At 41.3% G+C, this 15,046-nt stretch overlaps 1 protein-coding gene across 3 annotated transcripts in view; it reads left to right on the top strand.

The window, feature by feature from the left end:
- Positions 1-643: 643 nt before the first annotated feature.
- HHIP (hedgehog interacting protein) overlaps positions 644-15,046 on the top strand; it is a 109,530-nt gene continuing 95,127 nt past the window's right edge. For 2 of the 3 annotated variants that reach the window (XM_055405217.2, XM_055405216.2), the window contains exons 1-3: positions 644-1,421; positions 7,383-7,572; positions 14,293-14,449. In XM_055405217.2, coding sequence (XP_055261192.2) covers positions 1,140-1,421; positions 7,383-7,572; positions 14,293-14,449 — 629 coding nt within the window. In that variant the 5' untranslated portion in view covers positions 644-1,139. The remainder of the gene's footprint in view (positions 1,422-7,382; positions 7,573-14,292; positions 14,450-15,046) is intronic. The other variant, XM_055405218.2, reaches the window with a different exon arrangement.

Here is a 15,046-nt window from a genome sequence, read left to right as displayed (position 1 = left end):
CGTGAGCGTCACACTGGAAATCGCCAGGGGGTGGAGGAGTCGCGCGGCCAGGGTGGGGGGGAAAGGGGCCGAAACGCTCCCCCACCGCAACTCCAGCCCACTCGGCTCACCCTCCCTCCGGGGCAAGGGGCGGGTCGGAGCCGGGGTAGGGGAGGCCCTGGAAGGGTCCCCTCCCTTATCACTTCCCGCAGCCCGCGCTTCCTCACTTGCTCTCGGCGCCTCCGCGCGGGGTCGTGCGGGGGGCTGCGTGACCAGCGAGGAGCGGACGCAGAGCCACCGGGCCGCGCGCCCCGGTCCGGAGCGGGACGGGCGGGGGCGCCCAGAGCCGCGCACGGTCCCCGCCCCGCCGAGCCGGGCGGCCGCGCGGACGCCCGCGCCCTCGAGGCTGGCTCCGAGGGCTCGGCCGGGCGCTCCCGCTCCGCCCGCCGCCGCCGCGGCCCCTCCCCGCCGCACCCCGGAGGCCGCCGGGGCCGGGGGCCGCGCTCGCGCCGGGGCCGCCCCCTCCCCTCCCCCGGCCCGGGCGGGGGCGCGCGAGCGGCGGTGACGTCAAGGGGCGCGCGGTGGCAGCACCTCCCCGCGCGCTAGTTAAAAAGAAGAAGAAAAGAGGGAACGAAACATGAGAGGCTGTGTGAGAAGCTGCAGCCGCCGGCAGAGGAGACCTCAGCATCCTCTAGAGCCCAGCGCCGGCCCTGCCTCCGCCGGCCCCGCCGCCGCCGCCGCCGTGTCTGTTCCTGGTACTGTCTCACCTACACAGCTCCCGTTACACGGACCAGTGAACCTCGGTGGCCGTCTTCTCCTCCTCTTCTTCCTCCTCCTCCACCTCCTTCTCCTCCTCCCACTTCTCAGCCGCATCAGCAAGCCCCCCACCCGACTGACATTGGCACCACTGCAGACGGTGTCAACCGCACAACTTTATCTCGCTCCTCCGGCTCCCCTGAGGCATCGGGCCCATCGCCTTGTCTTTTATTTGTTGCAAAGTTGCATCGCTCTACACCCTCTCTCCCCCGCCACCTCTCTCTGCCTCTCGAGTGTCCTGCAGCCCCGCAGCCCCCTCCCGGAGCTGCGCCCTAGTGCCCCTGCTGGGCAGTGACCTTCCCCCCCACTCCACCTCCCGCACCAGCCCCTGCCGCGCGGCGCAGATGATGCTGAAGATGCTGTCCTTTAAGCTGCTGCTGTTGGCCGTGGCTCTGGGCTTCTTTGAAGGAGATGCTAAGTTTGGGGAAAGAAGCGAAGGGAGCGGAGTGAGGAGGAGAAGGTGCCTGAATGGGAACCCCCCGAAGCGCCTGAGAAGGAAAGATAGGCGGATGATGTCCCAGCCGGAACTGCTGAGTGGGGGAGAGATGCTGTGCAGTGGCTTCTACCCTCGACTGTCGTGCTGCTTGCGGAGTGACAGCCCCGGGCTGGGGCGCCTGGACAGCAAGGTAGGCATGCACCCGCCTCAAGCTGCGAGATTGGCATAGTGACTGAGTGGGGTTCCCTGAGGCTCCGGCGATGCTGGTGGCTGAAGAGGGGCCACACTTGTCTGGGGGAGTCCTTCTTGATAACTTTCTAAAGCGCTAGCGTGATTCGTTTGTGTGTTCCTCTGGGGTGCGCAGACACCTCTCCCGCCCCCAAGAGTCCGCGGGCGGGATGCTGTGCAAAACTGCTTGTCTCTGAAAAGAGAAGCCTCCGTGGTACCCGCATTCTGGGCTGGGTAAATATTTTAAAAGAATCGCGATGAACAGTGTGTTTTGGATCGACTCGGGCATTGGCTGCGGTGGAACTGTAAATGAAGGTGGCTGTGGTTTCCGGTTTTCCTAGGGTAAAAAGATTTGTGCAGTTTTCTCCACGTGCTCGGTTAGAGAGAGGGTTGAATCGTAAAGGATGTTGAAGCATGGTTGGTGTAAGATCCCTAGCCCGGTCAGAAGGCGGGGGAGGTGTCCTGCGTTACAACAGTTAAACAGCGAAAAGGAACTCCTGGTAGTCCAATTTCGAACCCCAGGATTGGAGAAAGATTTGGATGCAGCGTGTTTATCGCCGAAAACCGTGGCGATTCTCCTCCTGTCATGTTTTGTAACGTTATAAAGTCGGGCTTTCAGTGGTACTTGTGTAGGAACATCTTCTCTAGGAACTTGTTTTAGGGGCAGTGGCATTTACAGTTTCCCGATGTTTATAAGTTTAAACAAATATGAATATAGTGTTGGCTGGATGTAAAGACATGCTTATCTGAGTTTTGCCACATCTTTCTTGCCCTGGGTTGCAGTAATGCGTGTTCTCTACTCTACTCCAAGGAAAGACTGAGGGGTTGGGTCATTAACAATCCCTGCCCTTGAAATAAACAATCAGGTGTCTTTGCTCCCTCTCCCTTTCCCCGTTTTAGGTTTAATTAAGAATTCCTCTGTTACAACACTGCAGTTGTCAAGGTCTGAGAGACTCTTGGAAAACTTGTGCTTCAGTCTTGCTGGCCCAGGCATTAAAAAAAAAAAAAAAATACCCAGGCTGAATCTAATTTTTATGCTCAGTTCACGGTAGATTTCACTCTATTCTCATGTAAACAGCTCCTACGAATCAACATATGTGTCTGGGTGGTATCTCTCACTTTGTTTTGTAACAAAAAGCCATATTGCATCATTTAATTTGCTCAAGTCATGCAAATAGGAAAAAATCAATAGGACAAAAAGGGGTCGACTTATCCTCCTCCCCACTAAACTGCTGCCCACACACAGAGTCCTGTTGCTTATGGCGAAAGAATAACAACAACACCATTGTGTTTGTTAGTTGGTTCACTAATGGGTGAAACTAGAGAACATCATTCGCTTTCAGTCCCCAGCTCTGTCCAAATGTTCATGCCTTTTGAGGGAGCATTTGTCCAACTCCCTCTATTCCCAGCTGAGTGAGAACTGTCTTGCTGCAGGTTTTCAGCTCCAACTCTCTCTTTATTCTTACCATATGCAGCAGTAGTCTGAGATGCAGGGAACAGATATTGCAGCATTTTATTCAAAACAATGTCATTAAGCTCCTGGGTTTTAATTGAATTAAAGTACAGAAATCACTCCATTCACAGCCACTCCAGGGTTTTTACCAGGAGCTGGACAGAACCAGGAGATTCAGATAAAGATTTAGAAATATTTGCCATGAAGTCTCCCCATGTGCGATATATGTATGAGTATACCAATGATCCGCAGACCCCTGCAATACTGAACTCAGCCAGGTACAGGAGGAATGACAACTTTTTCTTGACTAAATGTAATGGGGATCTGGGGGAGGGATGGGGGGCTGGGTCTGAGTAGAGCTATAACCCTTAAGAGAAGTTATATAATTTTTTTAAAAAGAAATCATTCTTTAGGAAGCATTCTGCCATGTTAGCGATCCACATTCCTTCTGTTTTACGTGCTTCCAATCTCCAACAAACCCCTACTCATGTGGAAAATGTGTCTGAATTAAAGTTGGTACACTAGACTTTGGCTGGTTCCATTACAAGTAGCTTATAAATCAACAATACTTAAATTGTTCAAATCAGAGATGTGACATAGTTCTGCATATGCATTCTCGACCCATGTTCGTTCTCAAGTTTTAATAGTTTTTAAAACATGTTATTTTATAATAAACTTCTGTGTTTCCCTTTTTTCCCCTAAGCCTTCCTGGCTTATAATGTATGTTAGGGTCTTATTTCATAATGTGTGTACAGGAGAGATGATGGCTATTTGAAAGGGCCCTTTTTTGTTTATGAAAAAAAAAAAATTTCCCCAGAAAAGATTTCTGCAAATTTTCATGAAACTACAGGAGTAGCAGTTTCCTAAAGGAAGAAACTTCATAGACAAATAGTAGCAAATTAGGTAGAATATTGATCATGCTTAGCTGGGCAATTAAGTCCAGTTTCCAGGCTAACCTATTTTCTTTAATATGTAAGGAACTATTGAATGTAATTGAGTTCAATTCTTTAGCAGCAGTATTATTCTCATAAGTTATTTTGTATTTTCCTTTCTTTGTATATTTTAGTAGTTTTGTAAGTTGTAACGAGATGGTTAACTACTGTTACAAATAAGTACTGCCAAAATCTAGAAAGTTATGTTGTCTTAGCAATATTTTTGCAGCTTCTAAATACAAGATGCTAAAAGGATCTAATTCCCATTAGCCAAATTGAATCTGCAACCAACTGAAATACCCCCGTTTCTAAAACTTAACTTGTAGCCACAGAGGCATAGAAGCTCTCTCTACCTTGGGTGGTTTCACAGCCAAAGCTGTCAAGGAATGGGTGAAAAGTAATTGTTTTCAAGTGTGCCCTTTTACAATCATTTGTTTGCTCTGGCTCTTTCAGGGACAAAGGCTATTGTTGAACACATCCAACTAAACAAATAACTCATCCTGGGGTCCCTTTAACAGCTGCCTTAGTACAATGATCTATTTACATATTAGCCTAAAATTGAAACTGAACTCTTTAATGACATAATCCAGCACTACAGTCCAGAGACGCATGTGTTCTATCCAACAGCTGAACAACCTTGTAGGCATATGATTTTTAGAAATAACTTTTTGTGTACCAAGTGATCTTAAGGCGTCATCTTAATATACTGTCCTGTATTTTCCCCTTTTGTCCCCTCATCGAACCCATGTGCGTTCCTTTTTATCCTCTTTGTTCAGTTACTTGATAAATAAAGAGAAATACAGAAGGTCTCTGTCACCCGTTTTACTATTTGTTGATAAGCTGTAGTTGTAGGCCACGCTTCACTGTGTATTCCAGGATTTATCTTACCTTCTTTCTATGGATTTTTACTTTCACGTGGCTGAAGATTAAAGGATGACCTGCCAGATGTTATAAATTAGTCAGCAACAGCCACAGTCATTACTAGGCACACTGTAATAATGTTTCGAAGTTTTACATGATTTCCAAAGTATATTTAGTTTAAACCACTATAATTTGATGGTTTCATATATGGCTTTTAAAAATTGAAACAGGAAATTAGCTTAAATTTCTTCTTAAGATTGATGACATTGTCAGACATGAAGTTAAGGCCCTGTATGGACACAGACACATAGACAAAAGAAAAAAAAGAAGAAGAAAAAAAATACCCTACACACACCAGCACTCATCTGTCTAAAACAGCGTTGCAGCTTGGGCTGAGTCAGTTTAATTGACTTCAGTAGGACTCTTGGTTCATTGAAACCAAAGCCAGAATGATGGCTCTATCTATCTTCAAATAGGTATTTACACTGCAGACCCCACACAGAGCGAAATGTTACCATCCTGCTGGGCCGGGACAGCATGAAACTTTACAAAGAATAATATTATACTTGATTTCAGATAATTTATTGAATCCTGTTTCTGAAACTTTTGATGAGAGACCTCGTGGCCAGGACACATTCCAAAAATTGTAAAAGGCAAAATTCTGTAGGCACTAAAATCAAGCTCTTCCTGGATAGCAGCTGGGAGTGTGTATGGGGATCATTTTGTTTCAACTATGAAAAATCTAAGCTTGCATATTCTCCATAAAACCAAAGGTAATTACATTCCAGTTTGTCAGCCAGCAAAAGAGGTGGCCTCAGCATCCTGCAGTTGTTTTGTTCTTACTGGACTGCCATGTGATAAATAAACAGAACAAAGTTGAACAGTATTAATATTGAATAGATCTGGTGAGGTCTGACAGAGTATGGACAATAAAAGACATTTAAAACATTCTTGGAATGCAAATTCTAAGTGTCTGGTGTATGTTTCCTTTTAGAAACCTTTAACCATTTAAGCAATTGTCATTTAAATAAAATGATAAAAATAAAAATGTAAGCATAATTGTAATTATTAATAAAGTTTCTGAATATCATAGATAGTTACAACTCATCATATACATATATGTACACACATTTTTTTTTCTGAGACAGGGTAGCTTCTGTTGGACCTTTAATTACTACATGCTAAAATTTCAGCACGCCTTGTGTGCAGCTTTTTTTTTTCCTTCTAGTTGCTTTGCTCTTTCAGATCCAAATTATGTGATCACCTAGACTATCTTTATCCTGAAAAACAGAAGCCATATGAGTCACTCAATTTACTCAAATTAGAACCTCAACTTTCGATGAAATACTTGCTTTAAGCAGTGATCTAGAATTTAAAATGTTAATTTCAGTTCATAGTTCTAAAGAAATCAGTGTAAACACAGTTATATAAACTGGAAAAACTTGAAATTTTTGTATGAAATTCTACCTCATTATGGTGTTTTTAATGTGAAAGATTTTTCATATTATGCTTAATTTGACAGTACTATATTTCATGTATCAAATATTGTGCTGATATTCTATTTCTTAGAGGAGGTCCTGAAATCCATTTTTTAAAGTTAGTTCTAGACACTGAGACCTATTTTACCTACAAATTGTTAACCTCAATGAATCAGTATCTCTCAAATTAGTCTTATTGATATACAGACATAATAATACTGTATGCCCCATTTTCATTAAAACTCATTAAATACTATACAAAAACACTTTTACTCAAGTCTTGTGTTTATTCATACATATACCTGAGGAGCTAGTTAGAAAATTTTTCCTGGCTAAGATATAAAGAATAGTAAAAGCTGGTCTTAAACCTGTTTTACTCAGCTTCAGGTATTATTTTTGTAGAACATGAAAGGAAGATATTTCCCACACTTTAGAAAACTTTCCTTAGGCAATCTGTAGATTGAAAATTAATTCAAATGAGAATATTATTTAAATAATATCTTTGAGAATCTCATTAGGCATTCCAGGAATGAAAGATTTTTACCCAAGACACAAAAAAGCCACGTGTTAAAAAGTTGCTTTACATAAAGTTGGATAAAAATATTTGGAGTCTTCAAATTAAATGTCAGTCAGTATATACTTTAAGGCAGGGTAAGAAAAAGGGTTAAGGAGTCTAAATATAATTGTCATTTAATTTTTCACACCTGAAGGACAAACAGACTGATTTACAAGATTAAGAACCCCGTCTGCGCATCCTTACCCTTTGCCCTCCCATCCCAACCCAAGAGACTGCCTGCTAAGTCACTTGAGTTGTGTCCGACTCTTTGCAACCCTGTGGACTGTAGCCTACCAGGCTTCTCTGTCCAGGGGATTTTCCAGACAAGAATAATGGAGTGGGTTGCTATGCCTTCCTTCAGGGAATCTTCCTGACCCAGGGATCAAACCCGTTTCTCTTACCCACGTCTCTTACCTGCATTGGCAAGCAGGTTCTTTACCCCTGGAGCCACCTGGGAAGCCCAGAGACTGTGCTTGTGTCCTTACAAAGGTATTCTGTATTGTGACTTGGTGATTCTTTGCAGACTACAGCATTGACTAAATGAACTTTTCTGTTTCTATGATGACCCCCCCCAAAAAAAAACATACCCAAACTTAATTTCGTATAACTAAACAGAAGTCTTTTTCTGATTTCTGGCTTTCAGATATTTTCTGTTACCAACAACACAGAATGCAGGAAGTTACTGGAGGAAATCAAGTGCGCCCCTTGCTCTCCACATTCTCAGAGCCTGTTTTCACCTGAGAGAGAAGCCTTGGAAAGAGATCTGGTACTTCCCTCGCTCTGCAAAGACTATTGCAAAGAATTCTTTTATACTTGCCGAGGCCATGTTCCAGGTAAAAAAAAAAAAAGTGATTAAGTGAAATCAACTACTGCAGAATAGCTTTCCAAGATACTTGTTCCTAAACACTTGCTTTGTTGGTGTTGTTCAGTTCCATAGTCACGTCCAACTCTGCGACCCCTGGACTGTGGCCCACCAGGCTCCTCTGTCCATGGGGTTTCCTAGGCAAGAATACTGGAGTGGGTTGCCATCTCCTTCTCTAGGAGATCTTCCTGACCCAGGAATTGAACCCAGCTCTCAAGGTACTGGCAGGCAGATTCTTTACCACTGAGCCAGCCACCAGGGAAGCCCAAACACTTGCTTACAAGGCTGTAAAATTTATCTTGCCTTTCTATTTAAAATGTCTATTTTTACCTTGTAATTAACTGTTAAAAACTTGTAACCTCGTATTGCTGCTAAAAGGATAAGTGTCATTTCAGCCTGCAAACAGTACATTGTTTTGTTGAAGTGTTTTACATTTCTTGTTAAACTGATAATACAGTTGGTAATCTTTACACATGCTGGATTATCAACACAGATTTCTTGTTGGTGTCTTTACTCATCAGTGTCACTATCAAGACAGCCTCCCCTTCCACACAGTTGATATGGAAGCGCAGTTTGTCCACTGACTTTTAAGGTATTTCCTTAAATAAAATATAATTTGAAAGCCCCGCCTGAACGTAACACCTTAGAAAGTACTTTTACATATAATGACTGATTTGCCTCTCATAAAACTTGTGAGGGAGATAGGAAAGTTCTAGTTGTGTCCCTTTGACAGATGAGGAAAATTGAGCCTCGTGAGTGTGTGCTTAGTCATGTCCGATTCTTTGCAACCCCGTGGACTGTGGCCTGCCAGGCTCCTCTGTCCGTGGCATTTCTCAGGCAAGAATACTGGAGTAGGTTGCCATTTCCTTCTCCAGGGGATCCTCCTGACCCAAAGGTCAAACCCGAGTCTCAGGGTTCTTTACCACTGAGCTACTTGGTAGCCTCAGAAGTTAACCGCCTTAATCCAGGTTGTATACAGTAAGAAAATTACAGGCGAGATAAAGTTCACGTTCTTATGCTTATAATGTCCCAGATATACATGGTCATATTTTGGACCCTAATAAATGTATAAGTTCTTGGGCACTGATTAATTTTACCATCTGAGGCTTGTAAACCCTGGTGGTTGTTGGCTTTAGTTGGCAGAATCAACACAGAGGTAGAAAAGAATTTAATAAGACAGTCTCTGTTTACAAACAAACAAATCTACTGATGTTAACAGTTTATAAAACTCAATGTCATTGAGGTAAAAGACAAGCTTTAAGAACTGTAGGATGCACTTGAACATTTTTTTTTAACTACTATGCATATTTTACTTTTTTCTCTGACCCAGAAACGTGTAGTTTTTGTATTTTTTTTTTTGATAGAGTGCTCTTAATAGCCTAAGAAAACATTTTGACTAGGGTTGCTTGCTTCCTTTGGTATACCATAACATGTATCTAAACCCATTCAATGTGAAAATATTATTATTGACTTTATAAACTACAGCCATGTTTCTAAGGTTTGCCCTAAACCAGCTGTTTCTTCCTCTTTATCACATTCCCCAAAGCAAAGTAGAATAGGTCACGGTTGCCTAGATGGCCTGCCGAGAAGTGATAACAGATTAGGTCCCATCAAGGTTTGCTGCAAATTTCTAGTCTGGAAGGCTTGCCTTTACCACTCTAAACTGAAAATGATACTGACACTCAGCGTTTTTTTCTACTTGAGATAAATACCACTAGGCTGAATTGAGAGACTCATCTGTGGGGTGCTTCCTTTATTTGAAGTTATTTTAGCTTCCAAAACAAACAACAAAAAGTGATATCCACTGAACGAGTGAGCCCGGCAAACAGCTGAGGAGCCAAACCGTAAGCACCTTGCTCCCCAGATCAACATATGTGGTGACGAATGACAAATTTATTTTTCTCCAAAGTTTGTGTATATGTAAAACTGCTGAAGTGCATCAAGATGTCAAGTGCTTTTGGTGGCCACCCAGGCTGCCTTGAAAGATAACCAGATGAAAGCTCCACTCCAGTGGTAGGTGGAGTGACCAGGGTGATTTTCAGGGCCGGGCCAGCAGGCATTAGCAGCAAAACAGGGGATTCCTCTGCGTCCATCAAATGCTAATAATCGCTTTAAATACATGTCCCCAAAGTGAGCTGTAATAACACACTGTTTGTGTCGATCAATTTGTGAGCCAGACTGATCCTTGGCACACAGGTTACCATTTCCTAAAGTATGATAAATCAGATGACAATCCTCCCGTTGACCCTGGCCCCCTACACAGAAGGCTCTTTAGAATTCTAGAACACTCCTTTTTCAGAAATTGCTCAAAAAGCAAATTTGTAATATTTTCACCTTCTTAAGTCTATTTAATGTCATGGTTTGCTCTTCTCCAAAGTTCAACATTGTGAAAAACAGCTACTTTGTGATTCTGTTATTTTTCTTTAACCTGTCCTCATCAGCCTCATCTTTTTGCAAATCAAAAACATGAAGAGGAAGGGACCTTACGGACTGCTGAGAAGGGTTGAAAGAGAGAAAATAATTCCAGAGACATCTTAATTTCTTCCCCCAAGGCCCAACATGAAGAATTAAACACAAAAATGATCTATCCCTTTGCTTTAACCCCACAGCTTTAAGAAAGTGCCATTCACTCTGCAATACATCTATGCCCCAAAGACAGCAATTTTCTAGAAACTTTAATTCAGAAAAATTCATGGTCTGCTTATTTCCACAAAAAATAAAAAAAGTTAAAATCACTGCAGTAAAGATATGCTGGAGCTTTATTGATCATAATATTCTCCAGCTGTGAATTTAGTGAGGGAGATAAACTCTTAAAGCTTCTAAAAAATCCCCAAATTTCATAAAAAAACAAAAAACTCCATGGGAATTCCTTTCTCAATACCATGGGTCTCTTCTTCTGCCTGAATTACAATGAACAGAGGAGATGCTTTGCTGTTCACTAAATGATGACCTAATAAGTACATTCTGTGGAGAGGATACGAAAGGATACCTCTGGGGTTTTGCTTTTCCTTTACATTTACACTCATTACCATAATGATTTTTATCACTCTCAGACTGTCATCTCTCAGCTGTAGATGAGGGTAGTGTGAACTGTCTGTACACAATTAGTTCAACTGGTTTAATCCCATTGCTAAAGAGGCCAAGGTCATGGATTTGATTCCACTGAGTTTCTCAAGTCCACAGCCACTCCTGACCCCTAGTCAGATATCTTACACTTGTGTCTCATTAGTGCCCCAGAGAGCAAGCCAGAATGGATGGATTAATACACCCAAATCTACCTCCTCTGCTTGAAAATGCTTTCTAGTCCAAGCCTTACAGATGGCGGGGGTTTTCCATTTTTTTCCTCATCAATATAAACAGCATAGAGAATGAGAAAAAGTAGCTTTTCTGTAGCATACTTGCTTAGAGAAAAGCTAGAGCTTAGAAAACTGCATAGAGAATATTTATTTACATGTCCAGTATTTTACAGGGTGCTTGTGGTATAGTAAGACGGGAGAAGAGTTACAGTTCCAAACCATTTGATAAATTATCAGGAGTTATAAAACCATTACAGCTGCTGGAATCATCAGTGTACTCCCATCGCTGGTGGACCTGATCATATGATGATAATCAGGGTGAGCTGCACGCCTTCAGTAAAGTGCTCTTCAGGGTCTCCTTCCAAACAGAAGGGTACCATTTGCTAAATTGTTTCTTCCCAGGAAATAAATGTTAGCCCAGTGTCCCAAAAACAGATCCCCTTTCAGCTCTTCATAAAAAATATATCTTGTTCATCACTGTCTATAAAATCAGATCATTTAAGATAAAGTACTAATAAAAGTATTAGATGTTTCCATTCATATTATCATAATTGTCAGAAAATGCCCGTATTTTTATGTTAAAGTCTTCTAAGTTGGCTCCCTTCTCACTTAGATTGTTCAGTTTGCCTTTAATACTGTAAAAACCTCAGAATAATTCATTGGTAGCATTCTAGTTTTGTTTAATTGGCTAAGAGAGCATAATATCTCTGGAGTATCAGAGTTTATGAATCTGCACTCATTGATCTTCAGATGTTCCATTTGAAAACCATTTCTTATTTCCTCATATTTGTCCCCAGCTAATAATTCCTTACAAAATGCAATCAGCCACTGGCATTATTCATTTCCCCTTAAAATGGTATGGGTTTGCAGACTATAATGTTGAAAAACAGATTATTTTTTAAAAATGAACTCAAAATGTTCTCTGAGTTGTACTTTGAAATTTATGTGTGACCCCTGCAGGTAAAACAAATTTCAAACAAAATTTCTCCTTCATATATTCAGTTATAAATATATCCATAAATACAGTATAGCAGTCTTCCTGCATGCATCATATTGGCATAGAGAATGTCCTGCCCAAAGGTAAATATATATCTCTATCTACAGATCTATATCTATATTTATATATAAAACATCTAGCACCCAAAAACATCTGGGCCAAAACCAGAAAAAGTTTGATTTAGCATCTGTTTCCTTCTCTTCTTTTTACCTCAGACAGAATTATTTAACACCACTGTGCAGTTTTCCTCTGATGCTTAGCCATTAAAGAATGGAAGAGAAAACTTAATTTCTTGCAAACAGTAAATTGCTGAAGATGAGTAAATGCTGTTGCAGCCTTCATTCCTCTTCTCAATTTCTAATCCCTGGATTTTTCAAAGAAAGATAAGCTCCTTCCAGCTGCCTTACCCCTCCCAGGGAGCACCCTTCCCAGCTGCCATGGCTCCTTATTCTGCCCATCCCCCCCCCACACACACACACACTTTCAGGGAGCACCCTTCCTAGCTGCCATGGCACCTTATTCTGCCCATCCCCCCCCACATACACACACACACTTGCAGGGAGCACCCTACCCAGATGCCATGGCTCCTCATTCTGCCCATCCCCCACCATACACACACACACACACACACACACACACACACACACACACTTTCAGGGAGCACCCTTCCCAGCTACCATAGCTCCTTATTCTGCTCATTCCCACAACACACACACACACCCCCATGACATCTGCTCTTACTCGCCAGCTTCCCAAAGATAAGATATTTCCCAATTCTGTGCTTCGTTGCTAAGTAATGTCTGACTCTTTGCAACCCCATGGACTGCCACCTGCCAGGCTCCTCTGTCCATGGGATTCTCCCGGCAAGAATACTGGAATGGGTTACCATGCCCTCCTCCAGGGGATCTTCCCAACCTAGCGATCGAACCCAGGTCTGCTGCATTGCAGGCGGATTCTTTACCAACTGAGCTACCAGGGAAGCCCTGTCTCCCAATGGGTTAGTCAGGTGTTGGCATTGAAGAATCTGTCTCAGAAATTTAGGGATGATACACTTCACCCACAAGTTAGAGCAAAATATGTATTATGTTTTAATCCTGTGGGACCCTCAGACTCCAAGGTTGGTTAGTTATTCTTAGGTTGGAGGGGACTTGGGTGAAGCTCACAGAAAATCAACTTTTTAGTGACTTTCATTGATGGGCCTCACTTGGTTGTCCCCAAATTCCAAGTTCTTTTTCGTACAAACACTTGCAAACTTGTATCCATTATACAACTTCCAAACCTCAGCTATATTACCTGATTACCTGGGAGTACAATAGTTTGATTTGTTAGGTAAAAATCAAGGGATTGAGCATAATTGAAGGTAGGAAATGAGAAGCAGGAATTTGGGACAGCAGTAAAGCCAATTCTGATAGCAATATCATATTTTAATAACAAAACTGTCAGAATATGGAAGTGGATCTTAGCCATTATGCCCTCCCCCCCAAAAAAAAAACTGACCTTATTAACTCAAAGCGTAAAAGTAATGTCAAAATTCTTTTTTGTGGTAAGATCTTTCTTATTCAACTTTTTCTTTGATAAAAATTCTTACTAAGTAAGAAATGAAAAAATAAGTCCTTTCATTCAGATCCCTTTAAGTCTACTCTGCACTTTTGTTTTGGCTCCTATTAATTTTTTTTCAGTGAGGAGTCATATGTCAGCTCTTCTGTTTGAGAAGATTGAAAGAATATTTTAAAGATTATTTTTGCGTTACAAAATAATCTTCTGTAAGTGAGCAAGAAAAAGGCACTGACACATTTGAATATAGTGGCTCTGTTACTGGCATCAATTAATTGCTTGATCATTGCAGGGTGTCAGTCATTTACTGTGGCATATAATGTATGACCTTGGGATAGTAACTCGATTTATCATTTAATCATGTATGAGTGAAAATAGAGTAAGAATTGTAAAATGACCCAAACTGGCTCTTGATGGTCTGTCTCTTTCTTGACTACAATTTCTTCTTCTTAGGAAGTTATCAATATGGTAGGGGAAGAAGTGCTGAATAGCCATCAGATGAATGTGAAAGTGTGACACTTGGAAACTGGGAAGGTTTGAAAATAGAGTCAATGCAATTAATGCTGGGTTCATATTAGCTGTATTTCATATGAGCCTTTTAAGACATCTAATACAATATTGTTTTCACTTGTACTGCAACTTTAAATGTTTGATTTAAAAAGAAATGGAAATCCCAAACCAAAATACAGTGTTCTTTCCTTTTATTTATTTATTTTTGTCTATATATTGTCTTAGAATATTCATATAGTTCCTGAAAATTCTTGACCTATATTTTGTCTTTCGAATGTGGTGTTTTTACCATAATACTAAATATTTCTAAGGCATCTTTTTACATTTTTTAAAGGTTTACTTCAAACTACTGCTGATGAGTTTTGCTTTTACTATGCAAGAAAAGATGGTGGCCTGTGCTTTCCTGATTTTCCAAGAAAACAAATCAGAGGACCAGCCTCTAACTACTTGGACCAGATGGGAGAATATGACAAAGTGGAAGAGATCAGCAGGTTCATAAAGATAAATGTTATTTAATCTTAAAAAGAAAAACCTGACAAGCCTTGTGGTTTTAACAATGAGTCATCTGTCTATGCTAATGTCCAGCAGTTACATCCTCCAGATGTTGTTGTTTTTTTTTTCTTTTTGGTAGTTTGCTTCTCTAAAATCATATTCGCTCAAATATCTTTAATGCTGAGACTACTAATCTTCTATTATGAGCTTGGCTTCTCTATGATTCATGGGAATTTTATGAGAATAGTTTTAAACTTGAATTGTATGATTGTTGTTAGCTATGGCACTGTGGAAACATTCAGCACAATTATTATTAGATAAACAGACTTTTATAAATAGTTCTTAGAACTTTCTCTCTGAGTACCTTTCTGGAAGGTTTAATTACTGTGAGTAATGCTGATTTTAATTGGAGTCACTGAAAGATGAGATAGTGAGCTTGTGAAAAATTTAAAATACATACATGTTTGGATTCTCTCCTTTGCTCTCTGATAGAAAGTTTTGAGGGTTTTTTTTTTTTTTCCCATTGAAAAGAATTTAAAAGGATCAGATTGGGACCTTGGGTTAACAGCCCTTCGTTGATTCCTAGAGGAAATATA

Source organism: Moschus berezovskii, chromosome 19 (genome assembly GCF_049115385.1).
Source record: "Moschus berezovskii isolate FMDL1 chromosome 19, NW_MosBer_1.0, whole genome shotgun sequence".
Classification (NCBI taxonomy): Eukaryota; Metazoa; Chordata; class Mammalia; order Artiodactyla; family Moschidae; genus Moschus; species Moschus berezovskii.
This window is presented reverse-complemented; position numbering and strand designations above follow the sequence as displayed.